Raw genomic sequence first — 22,734 nt, forward strand, 5'->3', positions numbered from 1 at the left:
TATGGGGTGTGCTGTACTCCATAGGCTCCATGTAGCTTTTTTTCATTTAAGACCAATGCATTATTGCTGGGGGGAAAACCTAAATAAAGGTAATAATCTATAACCTAATAATAATCTATCAGGATTCCTGGAAGCTACGTGGAAGCCTGTACATCATACATACCAAATCTGCATCTGGGTATGCAGGCATCACTACAAAAATACAATTGAACAAAATATCTTTAATAGATATAAACATTTTTACACATCACAGCTCAAAGGAAACATCATCACATGCTGTAAAACATGTCAAGAAGGAAGGTGCAAATTATGATGAGCGTCAGAATCCTTTGATATATATATATACAGGTTATACAGAATGGGAACCAAAGGGGAAGCTTGGGGGTTTTAATAGTACAACTGACTGTAGACATGGAGGGTCTACCAAGTTACTTACTAATAGACTTAGATGACTGTAACTGGCATTTGAGGATTTACATAAAATCGTTATATGTCATGACATACAGTACCGATGTCATCTACAGAGAGTAGAACAGGATGAAATACGTGGCACCAGGGGCTTTGTAACATGCTGTAGATCAGGATCAAGTATGGTACGTATTTCCATGTAACAACATGTTATCATCACTAGGTGGCACTGTGGATCCAATACAGCAGGCAGGCGAGGATGGGACCATACCATGTTAGAAGTGAATTGAACAGAACGCCTGGTCTTCCAGTCATCCACCCAGTCAGTCCAGTTGTTTTGATATAATAACCAACAGTACATTCTGGAACTACTGCATCCAGTAGGCCCATCTTAACCTCCTGAAATGAGCCAAGTCCATAGAGTCATAGTGTGTAGTGGTAAAACAATATAAGGTGTTTTGCAGTGGTAACATTTCTGCTCATATATATTTACAAAATAAAATGTTGAACAGCTTTGGTTGATTATGAATTTTGAAGCTTATTCTCGTCATTATGGCACCCATATTATTTCATTTGTATATTTTTTACGTGGCAAGTTAAGTACTTTTCATTAGTTAACTAGCTGTAGTCATGTACTGTATGTGAGGTATACTCAACCCCCTATAACATGTTTTACATTCCTTTATGGAGGATCAATGGGAGAGGCATCGACCATAATAGTACTAACATTAAACTATATCCAATACACAGTGCACAGGCCAAGAGACTGCCTGTCTTTACCTTTCTATACTTGTACTGAAAGGGACAAGTTCAATTCTATGGGACAAGCGACAGCCCCATCATGTTTTTCCATAAATTGCTAACAAAATAACAGCTGATCACTCAAATCTTCAATATGCAACTTGGACTTTCGCAATCTCTTAAACGTGCTGTGAACCTGTTAACAAACAGGTATAGTTAGAGCCTGTGTATGAACTGAACGCAACACACACTTCTGAACTGTTCCCTTCTGGGAATGTCTTAAATAACACAAGACTGTCCTACAATGGACAATTTGTTCCACTGTGGAGAGGAGTACAGTATGAAGGAGCAGGATCTGAAGGACAAGGTCAACATCGGAAGGTTCCACAGCATAGCCCAGGGAAGTTAATACATCTCTGTCAGACATGCAGGGACACCACAGTATAGTACCAGCAAATCCTAAAGAAAGGACTGCATGCTGATCATCTCTGTCTCTCTCCCTCTATCTCCTCCTTTAAAACACCTCTCATTGAGTCGTTAGTGGTGGTGCTAATACAGATCCACTGTGTGGCCGATCGGTTCATGATGATCATACAGCATTTACATCCATTGTGAATCGGTCCATGTCAATAGCAGAATATCAGTTCTAATGAAGGAATCAAAGAAGCAAGTCCTGTGGTTCTGAGCACCCATAGTGTGAATCCGTTTGAGTTTGAGTGTGTTGTGGTCACGTGAGTTCAGCTGTTCCTGTCAATAGCACATGGATCAGTCAGTTCATGTCGATGGTGTTGAACACCCACTCTGTGAACTTCTTGAGCTTGGCCGAGGCGCTGTAGGACTCTTCCTGGAGCCGCTGGTTGTCCTCTCTCAGGCTCTGTATCTGGGCCTGCAGGGACACCTTGGCATCCTTCTCCTGGGGACACACAGGGAGTCATCATTAACACAGAGAGGAGTGGGAGGCTCTCATTACTCTCTAGTACTGTCCTCACACACAGGGAGTCATCATTAACACAAAGAGGAGTGGGAGGTTCTCATTACTCTCTAATACTGTCCTCAGGAGATGTATACAGGGCAGCTATAACCAAAAGGCAGAGTAGTAAGTACCTGTGCCGAATGGGCACTACTGATATATGGAGAACTGGAACCACACTACACACTTGTTTGACCTTTCCACACTGAGAAGGCTGCTCTTTCAACTGGTCTTTCTACTGTTCTAACCACTGTTAGGGAAAGGGCAGCAGGTTCAGTAAGAGGTGAACAGTAGAGTAGAGATGGCTAAGGCTTAGCCTCCGGTGCTGAAGACCTGGTTCTTTCTTTTCTCACCTTCTTTAGGTCATCCTGCAGCAGCTTCACCATGGACTCCAGCTGGCTCACCTTCTCCATCAGACAAGCTGGGCTCTCACTGTGGGACAGGAGACAGTGTTAACTACCATATTCTAACTATAAGACTAACATGACCTGGGGCATATTGGCTTAAAATAGTCAAGAGGTGTAGCAAGCCACAGCTTTAGACCCTAGGAGTAGGGCCAGGAGTTTTTCATAATCATGTTACCTGGTCAGGAAAAATCTGGCCCAAGTGTTAGGATAAGCTCCAGGCCCTACCTATGTCTAAAGAATTCTCTGGATGTGCATGGTATGTAGTAGGTAAGTGGGTCTTACCCAGGCGAGGTGCTTCTCTGTGGGGAAGCCTGGGGTTCGCCCTGCTGGGGACTGGTGGCTGTGACCTCTGAGCTGGAGCTCCCATCATTAACAGATAACAGTCTCTGAACTGAAGACAGACCGATAAAAACACAACAGTTACGGCTTCAGTTACAGCTCAGATTGACAACACACATGAATGAGACAGGGCACTGCTACCCTCTGGTTGGTAAAGATAGTAAATCTCCAGCTTACTTTGCCTACCCTCAAAGGCCTTGGCAGCATCCACCAGGTTGGACCAGTCCAGAGCACAGTCAGCTCCAGAGTTAGGCAGGGGCATGAGGCATGGGTCCCCCAGTTGTTGTCTCCTACCCTCCTGGTCCTGGCTGGACGACTCACATAGGTCACCTGCATGGAAGAGGAGCGGGGGGACGAGAGATAGCAGATTAGAACAGAGGAAGTGGAGACAGGTTTCAAATAAAGTACATACTAAAAACAAGATTACACATAACTTGTTTAGAGTAACCCATGCTTAAGGACATAAGTATACACTGATACACTCTATGATAAACTGTGCTCCCCTGGTTTGAGATGGAGCCCATGTAGAATAAACTGGCATTGGCTTTACTCAAGGATTACTTTCAGGATAATCAGAGGCTAACCCAGAGACTTGTGTGAGGGTTGTCGGGGTGGCGCGTGGCGGGCGGTGGGCGAGCGGGGTATGGTGGAGCAGCTGAAGAGCAGGTCGTTGGGCGTCTGTCTGTGCCCGCTGTACGAGGGCTCCCGCTGCCCGCTGTAGATGCTCTCGTCTGACAGGGTCCTGTGCAAGGAGCGCCGGCTGGGAGGGGGGATGGGGAAAGAGGGCTGGAGAGAGTGAGGGGAGAGAGAGGAGGCTGCTGATTGACCCCATAAACTCAGCCTTTAGCCTTCAGCATGTTGACAAGTGTATGTGGCAAAGCAAGGGAGGGAATTTGGATTCATCAAGCAAATACAGCACATCGACTACTCTGGAAGTTCCATGGGAGTTCTCATCAATTTGACAATTTTCATAGTAAAATGGATGATGGTGACATTGCTTGTTAACACAGAGCAGTGCTGCCCGCTACCTTTTGGTCGTGGGAGGAGGGTGGGGGGCTGTCTAGGGTGATGAGTTTCTTCAGGTCCTCCTGCAAGCTGGACGTGGTGACCCGCTGGGGGGATTGGGCCCTGAGCTGAGCCCTGAGCTGGGGCTGGCCACCCAGCAACCCATCACTCTGGTGACGTCTGAGAAAGATGGAGTGCAAAGACCAGCAGTGTTAGGTTGCAGTTCTCGGTTCAACCTCATGGCGGGAGTGTTGCACTCGTTAATAAACAAAACATGAGCCACGACAAGAGGGAAAGGCATCTCCTCTCAGTTGACTCAGATCTCAAGTCTCTCTAACATCAACAATCTAGAACAGTAAGATTTGTTTCAATTGGGAAAGAACATCCTTTCACAACATGACTTACACCCCTCACAGTGTAATGGCCTCAGTGACATGTCAATAAACACATGTATGTTCAACATTCCTCCTCTACTGCCCCCCATGCTTACTTGCGTGTTTTGCCAAAGTCCACAGAATTGATGGTACCTCCCGGCTTCCTCCAGCCGATTAGGTACTTGGAGGTGGCTCCCTGGCGGGGGTAGAAGCTCTTGGGGCCTCCAGGGGAGAGGGAGGTCTGAGTGGTGGGGGAGGTGGCAAGGGCTGACTCCTCCTGGGAGGAGCTGGGACTGCAGCCTGGACCCATGGGACTGCCAGACTGGCCCGAGCTCAGAGTACTGGTACAGAAAAACACGGATATGCGTTAGTATAGGTATATTTACACTAATGTATTCATAACTCACACACACCATTACATTGGTGTTTCACTTCACATTTCTGTAATGTGCACTCATCTACGAACACATTTCTGTACAATATTTCAAAAACATATGGTAATTCTGACTACTTTTCCCCACACACTACATCTCCGATGTCTCCACATCTTGAGATGAGAATTGAAATTCATGAAGAAAAAGAAATAGGACAGAGTGTCCTTGGACTTCTTCCATTTTAACATTTCAAACAACATTTCTCCCAGTTTGACATGAAAGCGAGCGTCTCCCTCCTCAGACATGCTGTGTGTACAATAAAACAGTCACTAGTCTGGTGGTGCTGGAGTTATTTCAGAGCCACAGAGGAGAGGCTGAGGAGAGGAGGAAAGCCTCTGTTCACTCAAAGGAACTGTGGTTTAGGAGTGTTAACAGTGCTGAGCTCTCACATTCAGCATTCCTCAGTGTTTCAAGTGCTCTCTTTCTCTCTGTGAGAACCTGGCTCACACACAAACAAGCACGCAGCGCACACACACACACACAGACACACATACAGCAGGTTGCTGCTTGCTACCTCTCACCACCAAACCGCAAGGCTTGGGAGTTTTCCATCTGGGACAATAAGGGATATACAAGGACTACAAAGCATTACTGTCTGCTTAACGAAACATTGATACCTGAGAGGAAATGTATTGGCTGCATAAAGAGTCGACTGTAATAGAACTCTAGTGTCCCACATGAAAAACTACTACAGTTTACTTATACAATACTACAGTACTTACTATAGAATTCTGTAGTAAACTGTAGTATACTATACTACACACTGTACCCCCGGACAGTGAGGACTCTTAATTTCTTCCCGAGACCAGCAGAGTAAAAATCTCATAATTATCAGCTTCCATTCAGTCAGCACATAAAACTGCTTCGCCAGGCCAAATATATAGACTCCTTTCTTGAAACATTATTTCAACAGCCTTTATATCTATTATAGACATGTTTGTACAGTGGCGAACCTATAGGTCTTCAGTGTGTGACTAGTTTGTGATTCTGAAAGGACAGCAGTCGTAATACCAACACACTGATGTAGGAGAGTGCACTTTTTGTAAAACATAAAGGGCCAGTGTTGTAGTGGAGGGTATATGCAGGTATAATCATTTTATTGAACCTTTATTTAACTAGGCAAGTCAGTTAAGAACAAATTCTTATTTACAATGACGGCCTAACCCAGCCAAACCCTAACGACGCTGAGCCAATTGTGCACCGCCCTATGGGACACCCAATCACAGCCAGTTGTGATACAGCCTGGAATCGAACCAGGGTCTGTAGTAATGCCTCTAGCACTGAGCTGCAGTGCCTTAGACTGCTGGGCCACTCGGGGGCCACTCGGGAGCCCCATAAACTGAGAAATCATGCACAAAGTAGCCTACACAATCACAAAGCACATGAAATATATTCACGAGCGCCGCACACATAGCCTAGTTTCAGTGGAATATAATCTGCAGGCAGCAAGAGCTTGCTGCTCTCAACTGGTTTTGGGATGGAGCAGCTCACAGAAGAATGACATCAGTAGCTGGTAGGGTAGGAAAGACGTTTAAACTTATGATATCTACCAGTATATGCTAACTAAGGCAACAATGGGTTATCAAACCAAGTATTAAAAAAGTTTAGTGCACACATTTTTGGTCTATTTTCTATTTATATATTTTTGTGTGATTTTGAGAGTGAAAATCGGAAGTCTATAGGAAAACTCATAAAAAAACATCGGAAAACATACGATTTTTCACACAGGGTGTCTTTCCTTCGCTTGGCGGATTGTTTGGGAACTTTTTGGCAAAATTTGAGTATACCCACTTCTCCAGGAATCACTACACCACTGTGGCTCAGTTGGTAGAGCATGGTGTTTGCAACGCCAGGGTTGTGGGTTCGATTCCCACGGGGGGCCAGTACAAAAAAAAAAAAAAAAATGCATGAAATGGATAAGAGCGTCTGTAAAATGTAAAAATGCATAGGGCCGATGGAAAGACAGCAGTCATACACACAGTATGATGTCAAAGGAGAAGCAGTCCATAAACTCTGACATAATAAGCCAGTAGGTCCCAATTACAAAACACAACCATTAAGCATTTCCCAATCGAAATGTACAACTATGACCTCCCCTGGCAAAAATAATTTCATGTTTAGCCCACAAAGTAACTGGTGACCTAAAGTAGAACTTAAAGCATTTTAACTACTTTGCAGATATGAAACATTTACATTACATTTTAGTCATTTAGCAGACGCTCTTATCCAGAGCGACTTACAGTAGTGAATGCATACATTTCATACAATTTCATACATTTTTTTTCTGTGCTGGCCCCCCGTGGGAATCGAACCCACAACCCTGGTGTTGCAAACACCATGCTCTACCAACTGAGCTACAGGGAAGGCTAAAAAAACAAACAGACGATCATAATATCAGTAAAAAATATCAAATTCTTATTCTACAAAACCAACTTCATAAGAGGTTTTAAAAATAGGTTATATTTGACTCAACGTTCCATGACGTACACTAACATGCTGACTAAACCGCCAGAGGCGTGTGCGTGAGTGTTGCAAAATAAATGTACACATACATGTTATTTAATCATTGCACCCACACTGCTCACGCAAGTCAACGAGCGTCTGCGTAACTTGGTTCTATTTGTGACGCTAGACGCGCTGCAAGTTCCACCTCTCCCAACTCCTCATTGGTTTTTAGGAGCATATACCCACGTGGGTGATTGAAAGATGAACTGGCGCTAGCCGGTCGGTGTGGTCAGCATGAACGGCGTTGTTGGCAGAATAGATGGATGAAGTTCAATACATGATCAATATAATTCACAAATACATTTCTTGGTAGTCCAAAAAATATTGCTATCAGGTTGTAAATCCCAGCTGGCCTGATACATTGTTTGCTGCCTCCATTCGGGATGCACTGTTTCAGTTTCAATGACTCAATATTCCGGACAAAAACTAACAAATGTAACTAACGCTGGGAATGTCAATACAATCAAACTAGCAAGGGCGATGACCACAAGTCTGTCATAACATGGCTAATATACTAGCGTATCTATGTATGTAGCAAGCTAAAAACACAGAGCCTGTTAGCTAGCTAGCTAGTTGCTAGGAGGATGTTATGTCATGCCATTGGAGGAGTGGGTGAGTGACAGACTTTTTCCCTCATATCGTTTTTTTGGCTAGAGGTGTCATTTGGTTAACTAGCAAGAATTTGAACGACTGTTATCCAGTTAGCATATCTCTTGCGTTCGCAAATTCACTCTGGCTATCTACTACAATTTCAGTGCACTCTCGTATGAGTTCCCAAGAGCGCAGAATGACCCAGCTAGCACAGTGGATCTGGGACGATTCCGGCTGAGAGTCGGGGCACTCGGCTGGGAGTCAGACTCAGCCGACGTCATGTGGCCCGTGTCTGGGCCGTCTTCGGCAGTATTACTTATGGCTAGGATGCGTGGATTGAGCTCGGGCCGATTCCGGTGTGAGTTATCTGGCCCAAATGTATTACCGTAAATTCCGGACTATAAGCCACAACTTTTTTCCCAGGCTTTGAACCTCGTGGCTTAAACAATGACGCGGCTAATATATGGATTTTTCCCGCTTTCAATTTTTTTCTCTCCAAAAAAACACATTCTGTGACGTGCTCAGTTTTTTGCCGGCATGAAGCTTTCATTAGACCAACGGGTTAAGGTCAAACAACTTTTTTGTTTACTGTTTAGATTAAATCGAGCGCTCTCAAACTTCCCATCATTCTGATTACGGTAGTCATTTTGTCACCATCATCATGGCAAAGACACGGAGAAATGCATATGATGCAGCTTTCAAGTTGAAGGCGATTGATCTGGCTGTTCGAAAAGGAAATAGAGCTGCTGCACGGGAGCTTGGTCTTAATGAGTCGATGATAAGACGTTGGAAACAGCAGCGTGAGGAATTGACTCAGTGCAAAAGACAACTAAAGCTTACTGATAATTATTATTTTTTTGTTACAAGCCGTGTTTCGTTAAAGCCTATTTATTTCTGTTACAAGCCGTGTTTCGTTAAAGCCTATTTATTTTTGTTACAAGCCGTGTTTCGTTAAAGCCTGTGTAAAGTTAATTTGGTTCAATATACCGGTAGGCACCTGCGGCTTATAGACATGTGCGGCTTATTTATGTTCAAAATAATATTTTTTTTAAAATTCAGTGGGTGCGGCTTATATTCAGGTACGCTTACTAGTCCTGAAATTACGGTACTTGGGGCTCAAGGCAACTCTCTGGCAGATGATTACACAGGCTACTTTATAGAAATAACATTTCATGATTTATTTTTCCATATTTTCTCATTGTTTCTGTGATCAAAAAATACAATTAACATTTAAATTAAATTCTTTAAGAGTCCTGTGTAGTATTTTAGTATTTTGATACTTTGTGCAAGGCAATTGATAAGCATTAAAAACTTTGTGGATGGAGCCTCGCGAGTGGCGCAACACACTGCATTGCTACAGATGCTGGTTCGAGATCCGTGCCGGCCGCGACTGGGAGATGCACGAGGCGACGCACAACTGGCCCAGCGTCGTCTGAGTTAGGGGAGGGTTTGGCCGGCCGGGATGTCTTTGTCCCATCGCGCTGTAGCGACTCCTGTGGCGGGCCAGGCGCACGCACGCTGACACGGTCACCAGGTGTATGGTGTTTCCTCCGACACAAAATGTTTTTTTTGTGGATGGTATAATTTGTATGTATAATAGTAATATTTAAAATTACTAAATTGGGTCATTTTGTATACACTTATTTAGATTTTCATCGGGACGCTTCCGTGGGGGGATTCTAGTAAGATCCCGGCAAAGTCGGCTGAATTCCGGTAGACGGAAACGGCCTGATGTACTTGGCAGTCATTCATTTTGATTCAGGCCAAGTCCGACACCCAATTCCGGGCCGATTCAATCAGTTCAAGAAGGCCGCTTCTGGGCCAATTCCTCGCTGCTAGCTGGGAACTGATGAATTTACGAACGCGCAACACCCGCTGAATATGACCGGTGTCAGTAAACGTAGGCAAAAAAAGTAATACTTAGTCAAGAATGTTCTAAATAACATGTAAACAGCCTAACCAACTCTGCTACGTCGAGGAAAATGGTGTTCTCTCAGTGAGGTGTTCTCTCATTTGTGTCTGGAAGTAGCTAGCTAGCAAGCCAGCCAATTTTAGCCAGTTAGCTTGGGTGCTTGGTTGGGACAAGCATTTATTGGCAGGCAAGCTGCAGAAGGACGAGAAGGCTACAATTCCCCATCGTTCATCAGTGCAATTTTGACGGCCAACTAGCTGAAAAAGTTTGAGAGGGTTTATCTAATGTTCCTTCGTTAGCATTTAGCTCATCTTGCTCTGCCTAGCATTAGTTGTTGATCTTGTTGTCGTTGATAACTGAGGGAGAGAGAACCTACCTTTTCATGGTTGTTTGATCAATAGGACTGTAAGGTTCACAAATGTAAGAGGACTCCCGTGGTATTAACATATTTGCAGAAATCCATTCAGGTGTATTTTGTGGCTTTTGACGAATGTATTCTAATGATCTAAAGCCGCGCTGTTGCTACTGCCTGTAAACACACAGTCCAGTTCAAAGTGAATGATGACAGGGTCTACTGCCTGTAAACACACAGTCCAGTTCAAAGTGAATGATGACAGGGTCTACTGCCTGTAAACACACAGTCCAGTTCAAAGTGAATGATGACAGGGTCTACTGCCTGTAAACACACAGTCCAGTTCAAAGTGAATGATGGCAGGGTCTACTGCCTGTAAACACACAGTCCAGTTCAAAGTGAATGATGGCAGGGTCTACTGCCTGTAAACACACAGTCCAGTTCAAAGTGAATGATGGCAGGCCCATGTGGCAAATGGCTTGTTTGTATAAAGGCCTACTGTAGCTCTGATTGTCTATAGCACACCGGTCTGTGTAGACTCCGGTCCTGGACATGACAGATGTTTTTATTAGGTTTTATTTACTGCTGTGTTCATTAATTGTCCGAACGCACAGCCGCTTTCCCACTCTATATTGCTGTAGTATATTCACAAATGCCTTAGTATACATAATTCCCAAACATTCTAAGAATTCATGACAACGTGACCATATCTAAGTGATCGCTTGCAGGAAAATGGTTTAAAAAAGTGACATATTCTTCCTGGGGGATGTATATGAACAGATTTGAATAAGATTTCATGTTGCTAAAATGCTGTCAGTTCCACTTTAAATGCAACAATGTTTCACACACATAAGTTATTTTCAAAGAGATGGCTAACAACAGCAAGCATGCGGCAATAAAAAACACAGTTCCACTCACCAGATTGCACAGTGACCTGTTGGCCTTAAAGAAGGCAGAAGTTTCCATACGTTTTTGTAAAAACGGTCCCACCCATTTAGTCAAAATATGATTGGTTGATTCCAATGTCACTCCAAAATTGTGCCCTAATACAGTTGAATGGCTGACTTAGCTAGCTAAATTTATCTCCCCAGAGACCAGCAAAGAAAAATCCTGATTGTATATTTTTTTCTCTTCAGTGTTAACCCTTTCCTTTCCAACAAAAACTGTAGGGATTGAATCAGAACATTAGTGAAAATAATAATATAATTATCATTATTATTATGTTATTATAATAATTATTTAAAATCCTTAGCCTTTCTCTGAAAGCGTAGAAGGCCCTCATTGTTCCCCACTGTGTTTGGGTTAATAATAATGTGTGGCTCTATTTTCCCTCAGCAGCATTTATTCACTATTCTGAATGTCTAAAGAATCCATATGTTGTTCTGAAATATGAACACAGAAATACTGGACATTATGAACTCTTATTATGGTGGGGATTTGAAAAAATTACAATCATGGTCTTGAATTGGACTCACATTTTTCTGGTCTCGGTCTTGGACCCCTTGTCCCCCTCCCGGTCTTGACTTGGTCTCGCCCCCCCTCCGGACTTAGTCTTGACTCGGACTCGATTTGCTCCGGTCTTGGTCTTGAATCGATCTCGCTTTAGGTGGTCTCGAACACAACACTGCACTGTAGTATCCCTCAATCATGTGTAGTACTTAGTATAGAATGTTGTAGTATACTGTAGAATACTATAGTATATACTACAGTATTATCCACCAACAAAAAAACACGGTAGTAAATACTACAGAAATGTCAGCAAAAACACTACAGTCCGCAAATACACTTTAAAAAAACTATAGTAAATACTACAGTATTTAATTTGCATATACCCTGCCCCTTCCCCTCCCACATATCCCAGTTTGTGGTGGCACGTGGCACATGGTTGTGTACCCTATGGTTATAGAAAAGAGCAGGAGGAGAACACCTCCATTTCTATGTCAAAGATAATAAAACAAAAATACTATAGTAAATACTACAGTAATATATACAAAAACACTACAATAAATACTATAGTATATACTACTTTTTTTACTAGAGTATTTATACTATAGTAAACTGCAAATAGTAAATACCACATTATTCACTACTACAGGCTCCCGAGTGGCGCAGCGGTCTAAGGCACTAAGAATCTCAGTGCTAGAGGCGTCACTACAGACACCCTGGTTCGATTTAAGGCTGTATCACAACCGGCCATGATTGGGAGTCCCATAGGGCGGCGCACAATTGGCCCAGCATTGTCCGGGTTTGGCCGGTGTAGGCCATCATTGTAAATAAGATTTTGTTCTTAACTGACTTGCCTAGTTAAATAAAGGTTCAATAATTTCAAAAAAATAAATAAACAGTGAATACTACAGTGAAGTCAGCAAAAACAATACAGTGAATACTATAGTATTCCTACCATAGTATTCACTATAGTATTTTTTCATGTGGGGTAGCACAGCACAGGGAGGCACACACACCTGGAGTGGGACGCAGTATCACTGAGGGTGTAAGAGCCACTGTCCGTGGCTGGGGGGAACACAAGGGGGCTCTGGGCTGGGTATGCGCTGCTCCCTGGGGGGCCGGGGGAGTCTGGGGCTGAAGGAGAGGTCTCTTGGGCCCGCCGCTCTTTGGCTCTGGAACCCCCGGACCCTGTGGCCCCGTAGGAGGTAGCATCGATACCGCTGTCTGTGGATGCCCCCTGTAGGTAGCCGTTGAGCTCTGAGTCAGGCCGTACCCCTGTCCTGCTGGAGCCAATCTCATACCACTTTTCATCACTGTGGGCAGAGCTGGAGGCATTACTGGACAGTGTGTTGCTGCCTGATTGGCTGGAGGAGTAGGAAGCTTCCACCTGTAGAGACAGAGACCCTACAGTCACGTCCTGGTTGTTTGACCATAGTAAATAAAGACTACTTTGACATAGACAAGAATCTACATTTTATTTTTATTTTTATTTATTTCACCTTTATTTAACCAGGTAGGCAAGTTGAGAACAAGTTCTCATTTACAATTGCGACCTGGCCAAGATAAAGCAAAGCAGTTCGACAACATACAACAACACAGAGTTACACATGGAGTAAACAACATACAGTCAACATACAGTCAATAATATTGCCAAGCTAGTGCAGTCGGAAAGTATTCAGACCCGTTGACTTTTTCCACATTTTGTTACAGCCTTATTCTAAAATGGATTACATTGTTTTTTCCCTCATCAATCTACACACAATACCCCATAATCACAAAGCAAAAACAGATTTTTTGATTTATTTGCAAATGTATTACAAATGAAAAACTGAAATAATACTTTAACATAATTATTAATTTCAGGTAATTGTGCATTTCAGGTCAAATAACAACCCAATGTTTATCTCCCAGGACAAATTAGCCAGCAACAGCAAGCTAGCTAGCTAAATTGCCATAAATGTTTGCTTTTCGACCTGTCCCCAAATTAATATAGTTGATATTTCAACCTGCGTGTCCTGATCCTGTCCTGATCGCGCACAAGCGGTCTGGTCAGCATGTTAGAAGACATATTTGGTCATATTTCAGCCTGGTGCCTCACCTTGATGTTCTTGTTGGGAGACAGGTGTGTCCCCTGTTCCTGCTGCTGGAGACGAGTTACTGCAGCCTTGGATTCAGCTGGGTCTGGCAGGGACAGGAACAAACAGAGGAATGAGACACAGATAACAATACCAGTAACATAGAGAGCTATTCCTGTCTCTGACTCTCATTATCTGCATCACCCAAAACACCAGAGACATGACTTGGGCATTTTCTAAAGCAGTGGTATTCAAATATTTTCAGCAAATTTCTGGGGACCCCATTTTTTCCAAAGATTTTCTCGTGACCCCCACCCCACGCCAAATATAATGACACAACCTTAAAATCGGGACATTTAGAATTTTTAATTAAAAAATAACTTAATTGCATTTTCAAAATGAAAATAAACCAATAAATACATTTACTCAATACAATTAGATTTTTCAAATTATCTTTCTCAAAAACATCATTTTGGCGACCCCACTGCAGTTCCTGGGGTCGTGACCGCGACTTTGAATGACACTGTTCTAAAGCGTGTCCTCTTACCTGCTCTATCAGCCCCCCTGTCGGCCACCTCCTCTTCCACCGCACGGGGCCATCCGGTGGCAGGCTTAGTCCCGTTAGACCCCTCTCCCACTCCCTGACGCTCAGCAGACACAGGGGAGTGGCGGGTATTGTTGTTAAACCTAGAAAATAGACGGAAGAAGACGGCATCATGTCTAGCTGCATCATTTATTGAACAAAACAGGAGTACCTCTGCCACGATGACTATAACATATCAACGAGACAACATATCATTTAGTCATTTCCTTTCTATTATTGGATAACTCCCAAAGAAGTAATTACAGTAAATACAGACTACATCTGAAAATAGAGCAATTTAGGTGAAACCCTACAGCGATCTGTTTCTAGATCAGAATTTTGGTCTGTGTATGATCTGGGTGTGGTCTGAATGTGGCCATAAATTGGCCCAGGTTTGTTCTGGCCTGAGTGACCTCTCACCCATCTGGCATGGACTTCTGTCTCCAGTGGTTGGGGCCTGCGCTCCCAGTGTCTATGTAGGAGAGGCTGGTAGGAGCTTTACGGGTGTGCGGAGAGCGGCCCATCACGATGGAACAAGCCAGGGCATAGTTATCATTCCCTGGTGAATACCTGAGGGATACAGAGCATAGAGATTCCACTACTAAGCTTGAAGCTTGTACATCTTTCCTACTATATCATATTATTAGCCAGGGTGGCTCTCTTACCTTTTAGGGTTGAGAGGGCGCCCATCGCTGGACACGCTGCGGGGGATGACTCCGGTCGGCTCCTGGAAGTCTGAAGCCGGGGCCTTGATGAGCGTCCCCCCCAGGGCCGCTGTGGTGCGGCTCTGGGGGCTGGAGGAGGTGCGGGGCCACTTGTTGTTGTTGCTGCGGAAGGGGAATTTAAACTCATAGGGCATCCCCTCCTTGTGGTTCTTATAGTCCACCAGGGGCATGTGGTACAGCTCTGAACAGCCTCTGTGAGAAGAGACAGAGATAAATCAAATAAAATCAAATAAAAAGAAAATAGAAAATTAAAGTAAAAAATAATTAAACAGTAGCAGTAAAATAACAAGCGAGGCTATATACAGGGGGCACCGGTACAGAGTCAATGTGCGCGGGCACAAGTTAGTCGAGGTAATTGAGGTAATATGTACATGTAGGTAGAGTTAAAGTGACTATGCATAGATTATAAACAAAGAGTAGCAGCAGCGTAAAAGAGGGATCCGGGTAGCCCTTTGATTAGCTGTTCAGGAGTCTTATAGCTTTGGGAAGAAGCTGTTAAGAAGCCTTTGGACCTCAACTTGGCGCTCCGGTATCGTCTGCCATGCGGTACCAGAGAGAACAATCTGACTAGGGTGGCTGGAGTCTTTGACAATTTTTAGGGCCTCCTGCCTCTAACACCGCCTGATATAGAGGTCCTGGATGGTAGGAAGCTTGGCAGGAAGTAGTGCCCTGCGGTCGGGGGCCAAGCAGTTGACATACCAGGCAGTGATGCAACCAGTCAGGATGCTCTCAATGGTGCAGCTGTAGAACCTTTTGAGGATCTGAGGATCCATGCCAAATCTTTTCAGTCTCCTGAGGGAGAATAGGCTGTGTTGTGCCTTCTTTACGACTGTCTTAGTGTTTTTGGACCATGATAGTTTGTTGGTGATGTGGAAACCAAGGAACTTGACGCTCTCAACCTGTTCCACTATAACCCCGGCAATGAGAATGGGGGCGTGCTCGGTCCTCCTTTTCCTGTAGTCCAAGATCATCTCCTTTGTCTTGATCACGTTGAGGGAGGGGTTGTTGTCCTGGCACCACATGACCAGGTCTCTGACCTCCTCCCTATAGGCTGTCTCATCATTGTCGGTGATCAGGCCTACCACTGTTGTGTCATCAGCAAACTTGATGATGGTGTTGGAGTCATGCCTGGCCATGCAGTCATGAGTGAACAGGGAGTACAGGAGGGGACTGAGCACACACCCCTGAGGTGCCCCCATGTTGAGGGTCAGCGTGGCAGATGTGATGTTCCCTACCCTTACCACCTGGGCCGGCCCGTCAGGAAGTCCAGGATCCAGTTGCAGAGGGAGGTGTTTAGTCCCAGGGTCCTTAGCTTAGTGACGAGCTTTGAGGGCACTATGGTGTTGAACGCTGAGCTGTAGTCAATGAATAGGATTCTCACATTGGTGTTCCTTTTGTCCAGGTGGGGAAGGGCAGTGTTGAGTGCAATAGAGATTGCATCATCTGTGGATCTGTTGGGGTGGTATGCAAATTGGAGTGGGTCTAGGGTTTCTGGGATAATGGTGTTGATGTGAGCCATGACCAGCCTTTCAAAGCACTTCATGGCTACAGACGTGAGTGCTACAGGTCCATAGTCATTTAGGCAGGTTACCTTAGTGTTATTGGGCACAGGGACTATGGTGGTCTTCTTGAATGTTGGTATTACAGACTCAGTCAGGGACAGGTTGAAAATGTTAGTGAAGACACTTGCCAGTTGGTCACGGAGTATATGCTCGGAGTACACATCCTGGTAATCCGTTTGGCCCTGCGGCCTTGTGAATGTTGACCTGTTTAAAAGGTCTTACTCGCATCGGCTAAGGAGAGCGTGGAACAGCTGGTGCTCTCATGCATGTTTCAATGTTACTTGCCTCGAAGCGAGCATCGAAGTACTTTAGTTAATCTGGTAGGTTCGTGACACTGGGCAGCTCGTGGCTGTGCTTCCCTTTGTTGTCTATAATAGTTTGCATGCCCTACCACATCCGACGAGCATCAGAGCCGATGTAGTATGATTCAATCTTAGTCCTGTATTGACGCTTTGCCTGTTTGATGGTTCGTTGGAGGGCATAGCGGGATTTCTTATAAGCTTCCGGGTTAGAGTCCCGCTCCTTGAATGCTGCAGCTCTACCTTTTAGCTCGGTGTGGATGTTGCCTGTAACCCATGGCTTCTGGTTGGGGTATGTACGTACAGTCACTGTGGGGACGACGTCATCAATGCACTTATTGATGAAGCCAGTGACTGATGTGGTGTACTTCTCAATGCCATCGGAAGAATCCCGGAACATATTCCAGTCTGTGCTAGCAAAACAGTCCTGTGCTTAGCATCTGCTTCATCTGACCACTTTCTTATTGACCAAGTCACTGGTGCTTACTGCTTTAGTTTTTGCTTGTAATCAGGAATCAGGAGGATAGAATTATGGTCAGATTTGCAAAATGGAGGGCGAGGGAGGGCTTTGTATGTGTCTCTGTGTGTGGAGTAAATGTGGTCTAGAGTTTTTTTCCTTCTGGTTGCACTTTTAACATACTGATAGATATTAGGTAAAACTGATTTGAGTTTCCCTGCATTAAAGTCCCCGGCCACTAGAAACGCTGCCTCTGGATGAGCGTTTTCCTGTTTGATTATGGCCGTATACAGCTCATTAAGTGCGGTCTTAGTGCCAGCATCGGTCTGCGGTGGTGTATAGACAGCTATGAAAAATATAGATGTAAAGTCTCTTGGTAAATAGTGTGGTCTACAGCTTATCATGAGATACTCTACCTCAGGCGAGCAAAACCTTGAGACTTCCTTAGATTTCGTGCACCAGCTGTTGTTTACAAATATGCATAGGCCGCCGCCCCTTGTCTTACCAGAGGCTGCTGTTCTATCCTGCCGAAAAAGCTTAAAACCCGCCAGCTGTATGTTAATCATGTCGTTGTTCAGCCACAACTCGGTGAAACATAAGATATTACAGTTTTTAATTTCCCGTTGGTAGGATATACGTGCTCGTAGTTTGTCTATTTTATTATTGATTGATTGTACGTTGGCTAATTGGACCGATGGTAAAGGTAGATTACCCTCTCGGTGATGGATCCTTACAAGGCACCCGGACCGTCGTCCACGATACCTCCATCTTTTCCTCCTGCGAATGACAGGGATGAAGGCCTTGTCGGGTGTCTGGAGTAAATCCTTCCTGTCCAACTCGTTGAAGAAGAACAATTCCTCTAGTACGGGGTGAGTAATCGCTGCCCTGATGTCAAGAACCTCTTTTCGGTCATAAGACACGGTGGCAGAAACATTATGTACAAAATAAGTTACAAATAACGCGAAAAAACATACACAATAGCACAATTGGTTACGTGATCGTAAAACGGCAGCCATCTCCTTCGGCGCCATTATTACATCGAGATATACACTACAAACACTGCAGCGCTGCCCCAGTACCCAAATGCATGCTACTGATATGACTGATAGAGGGACATATCTGATAGATAACTTATTTGTTGTCTCTGAGCTGTACCTGCGAGGGGTGGAGTCCTCGTGCGGGGGTATGATGACCACCTTGACGGTGACAGAGGTCCTCAGGAGATCGATCATCTGCTCGTGGGACAGCGATGCCACGGCAACCTTACAGATCTCTACTAGCCTGCTGCCCTGGCGCAGCCCCGCCTGCCAGGCATACCCGTAGGGCTCTACCTCTGCCACGATGCCCTCAAAGTTTACATGGAAGCCCAGCTGGCCCAGGCCGTTCCTCCTCAGGGTCATCTCTGTGGTCTGGCTGCCCTTTGACAGGAGCTAGAGACAGAGGAGAGGAGGAGGGGGAGGAGAAAGAGGTGAAGGAGAAGATTTATAACACTGTGGCGTACAGCAGGTCAGCCACCAGGGGGAGACTCGTCGAGGCCTGGTGACAGACGGAGTATACATCACGAGGCGATGGCTCCATCACGTGCCAGGTCTCGATGGGCTCTCCAGCCAGGACTAATTGGGGCTGATTGGGGATTGGTGAGTAATCAAGGGCTGATTGCTCACCAGCTGTGCAAGTCCCATAAAGCTGCCAGAAGGGCAGCACACAGGGGAGAGACTGCGGGAGGAAAGGACTCTCATATAGTTGGGGGCGGTACCAGAGGTAACAGGAGTGAGTTCAGTTTTGATCCCCACAGGATACAGCAAGACCCGGAGCCCAGAATACGGTATACTGGAGAGGGTCTCTTGGGGAGACCTATTCTTTTCTTTTGGACTATTATTTTATTTTAAACACCTTTGAAACTGAGCTAATCATACTCTGTCTGTGTCTGATCTGTGTAAACATTTTGACCCAACCCCCTGGTCTGCCACACTACATAATGTAAGAAACCTCTAAATCCAAAGACAGACTACACTGCATGTGCTGTGTGTGCTCTGTGCAGCATATCACCTTGTATCCCACTGCTGGCTTGCCTCTGAAGCTAAGCAGGGTTGGTCCCTGAATGGGAGACCAGATGGTGCTGGAAGTGGTTTTAGAGAGCCAGTAGGAGGCACTCTTTCCTCTGGTCTAAAAAAATGCATTGCCCTGTGTAGTGTGCTGTCTTTTGGATGGGACGTTAAACAGGTGTCCTGACTCTCTGTGGTCACTAAAGATCCCATAGCGCTTATCGTAAGAGTAGGGGTGTTAACCCCAGTGTCTTGCATATCATTATGGCCACCTAATAATCCCTAGTTTCCAATTGGCACATTCATCCTCCTCTCCCCTGTAATTATTCCCCAGGTCGTTGCTGTACATGACAATGTGTTCTCAGTCAACTTACCTGGTAAAATAAGGGTTGAGTAAATAAAAAAACAAAACTATTCTGTTGGCTGCTGCTACTGTAAAACACATCACATAAACATAATCTGCCCTTGGGCTTAGATCTGATAAGACACACACTAACAGACTGAATCTATCATCAGCGGATGCGCTACCCTTCAATTAAAGTATTTTTGTACAGGAGGGAGGGTTTAAGGTTTAATACACCTTGCCTGGCCCTTCTGACCCAGTGTCAGGTGGAAAGAGGTTGTAACCTAGTACTTAACACAAACCTCCAGGCAGCCACAACAAGGCCAGAGCAGGATATTATGCTACATCACTGATGCACGCCTCCGCTTTCCGACAAGAAAGGGTATGGCAAACACACTCACTGTACACACAAACATGAAATAACCCTTAGCAAATAGTGTTAATCTTTCATTCAAGACAACTGGCATTGCCTAATCGCATGTGAATGATTAAACTACCTCTCCAAATACGGTCAATGCTGAGTGCTATACCTGTAACATTGTGTTTGTAATCACTGTAGGCCTATTCTGCATCTCCTTTGAACGTAATGGATTATCAGAGGTGGAAATGAGAGGTATGTTTATTATAACCCATTTGTTAGTGATGAAAGGTCCTTATCTGGCTTGAAACCTGGGACACCTGTAATAATCACAACAGATGGTGTGTGAAATATTATAAAGCCATCAGTGTAGCAATAATACACAGACTAACTGTACTGCTACTGACCTCCAGGCGTTTGACCACCTCTCCAAAGTCCTCTGTGTTGTTGTTGATGGAGCGCAGCGACACGCTCTCCCCACGCTCATAGTAGATCTTCATGGAGGCGGGGCTGCCCGAGGACCAGCCAATGACGTCGCGCGTGGCACAGTTAAAGACCACAGCCTTAGCCTCCTGATCCAATAGGATGAGGAAATCGTTGGAGATGGCCAGTAGACACTCCCTCTCCGCCCCGGCTACCTGGTCCTCCGCATGCACCGGCCATGTCACTGCACCTAGGCTCCTTAGCTCTGCCCCGCTGTACGGCCGTACCCTCTCTCTCCGCTTGTGAGCCAAGGAGATGAAGGGGAATTTCCCCGTGGGCTCCACCGGCGTACTGGTCACGTGCCGCTCTGCCAGGTCCCGCAGGTACTCCTGTCGCGTGCGTGTTGCCATGGCACCAAACTTTTCAGACTTGTGGGCGGCGTTCTCTGCGTTGATGACCTTGGCCAGCAGGAAGTCTCTGAAGACAGTGGACTTGGGGAAGGTCACACCCTTGGGGATAGGAGGACCGAAAGAGGGCACGTCCTGGGAACGAGTCACAGCCACGCTGGGGGGGAGGAGAGAAAGAGAGAGAGGTCACTAACTAGTAAGTGCACTGAGGAGGGAGTCCTATACCCAATCTCAATGGATCCTCAGGGCACTAGATCTGAAAGAATTCAATAGGCGTAAGATGGCAAGCTGCTGCTTTTAATATGTCTTATCCCTATCCAATCCTCTCAGGGAGTGCAGAAAACAGTAGACTAGAGGGCAGAAAACAGTAGACTAGATGACAGAAAACAGTAGACTAGAGGGCAGAAAACAGTAGACTAGAGGACAGAAAACAGTAGACTAGAGGGCAGAAAACAGTAGGCTAGATGACAGAAAACAGTAGACTAGAGGGCAGAAAACAGTAGACTAGAGGACAGAAAACAGTAGACTAGAGGGCAGAAAACAGTAGACTAGATGACAGAAAACAGTAGACTAGAGGGCAGAAAACAGTAGACTAGAAGACAGAAAACAGTAGACTAGAAGACAGAAAACAGTAGACTAGAGGACAGAAAACAGTAGACTAGAGGGCAGAAAACAGTAGACTAGATGACAGAAAACAGTAGACTAGAGGGCAGAAAACAGTAGACTAGAGGACAGAAAACAGTAGACTAGAGGGCAGAAAACAGTAGACTAGAAGACAGAAAACAGTAGACTAGAAGACAGAAAACAGTAGACTAGAGGACAGAAAACAGTAGACTAGAGGGCAGAAAACAGTAGACTAGAGGACAGAAAACAGTAGACTAGAGGGCAGAAAACAGTAGACTAGAAGACAGAAAACAGTAGACTAGAGGACAGAAACCAGTAGACTAGAGGACAGAAAACAGTAGACTAGAGGGCAGAAAACAGTAGACTAGAGGACAGAAAACAGTAGACTAGAGGACAGAAAACAGTAGACTAGATGACAGAAAACAGTAGGCTAGAGGACAGAAAACAGTAGACTAGAGGACAGAAAACAGTAGACTAGATGACAGAAAACAGTAGACTAGAGGACAGAAAACAGTAGACTAGAGGGCAGAAAACAGTAGACTAGAGGGACAGAAAACAGTAGACTAGAGGCAAAAACAGTAGACTAGAGGGCAGAAAACAGTAGACTAGAGGACAGAAAAACAGTAGACTAGAGGAGCAGAAAACAGTAGACTAGGGGGCAGAAACTAGACTAGGGGGCAGAAAACAGTAGACTAGAGGGCAGAAAACAGTAGACTAGAGGACAGAAAACAGTAGACTAGAGGGCAGAAAACAGTAGACTAGGGGGCAGAAAACAGTAGACTAGAGGGCAGAAAACAGTAGACTAGAGGACAGAAAACAGTAGACTAGAGGACAGAAAACAGTAGACTAGAGGGCAGAAAACAGTAGACTAGAGGGCAGAAAACAGTAGACTAGAGGACAGAAAACAGTAGACCAGAGGGCAGAAAACAGTAGACTAGATGACAGAAAACAGTAGACTAGATGACAGAAAACAGTAGGCTAGAGGACAGAAAACAGTAGACTAGAGGACAGAAACAGTAGACTAGATGACAGGAAAAACATTAGACTAGAGGACAGAAACAGTAGACTAGAGGGCAGAAAACAGTAGACTAGAGGGCAGAAAACAGTAGACTAGAGGACAGAAAACAGTAGACTAGAGGACAGAAAACAGTAGACTAGGGGGCAGAAAACAGTAGACTAGGGGGCAGAAAACAGTAGACTAGAGGGCAGAAAACAGTAGACTAGAGGACAGAAAACAGTAGACTAGAGGGCAGAAAACAGTAGACTAGGGGGCAGAAAACAGTAGACTAGAGGGCAGAAAACAGTAGACTAGAGGACAGAAAACAGTAGACTAGAGGACAGAAAACAGT

The 22,734-nt window shown here is 44.9% G+C and overlaps 1 protein-coding gene across 2 annotated transcripts in view; it reads right to left on the reverse strand.

Moving 5' to 3' along the window:
- Nucleotides 1–201: 201 nt before the first annotated feature.
- The window catches only part of LOC115162355 (signal-induced proliferation-associated 1-like protein 1), a 99,114-nt gene continuing 76,581 nt past the window's right edge, over nt 202–22,734 (reverse strand). The window contains exons 8-21 of one of the 2 annotated variants that reach the window (XM_029713578.1): nt 20,339–20,918; nt 18,341–18,615; nt 14,808–15,059; nt 14,563–14,712; nt 14,107–14,246; nt 13,583–13,665; nt 12,501–12,871; nt 4,361–4,585; nt 3,894–4,050; nt 3,450–3,651; nt 3,052–3,195; nt 2,809–2,917; nt 2,473–2,551; nt 202–2,062 (exon numbers count right to left, since the gene is read on the reverse strand). In XM_029713578.1, the coding sequence (XP_029569438.1) occupies nt 1,919–2,062; nt 2,473–2,551; nt 2,809–2,917; nt 3,052–3,195; nt 3,450–3,651; nt 3,894–4,050; nt 4,361–4,585; nt 12,501–12,871; nt 13,583–13,665; nt 14,107–14,246; nt 14,563–14,712; nt 14,808–15,059; nt 18,341–18,615; nt 20,339–20,918 (2,911 nt within the window). In that variant the 3' untranslated portion in view covers nt 202–1,918. Of the gene's footprint in view, nt 2,063–2,472; nt 2,552–2,808; nt 2,918–3,042; nt 3,196–3,449; nt 3,652–3,893; nt 4,051–4,360; nt 4,586–12,500; nt 12,872–13,582; nt 13,666–14,106; nt 14,247–14,562; nt 14,713–14,807; nt 15,060–18,340; nt 18,616–20,338; nt 20,919–22,734 lie in introns of both variants that reach the window. The other variant, XM_029713577.1, reaches the window with a different exon arrangement.

The sequence above is a fragment of the Salmo trutta genome, chromosome 25, assembly GCF_901001165.1.
Source record: "Salmo trutta chromosome 25, fSalTru1.1, whole genome shotgun sequence".
Classification (NCBI taxonomy): domain Eukaryota; kingdom Metazoa; phylum Chordata; class Actinopteri; order Salmoniformes; family Salmonidae; genus Salmo; species Salmo trutta.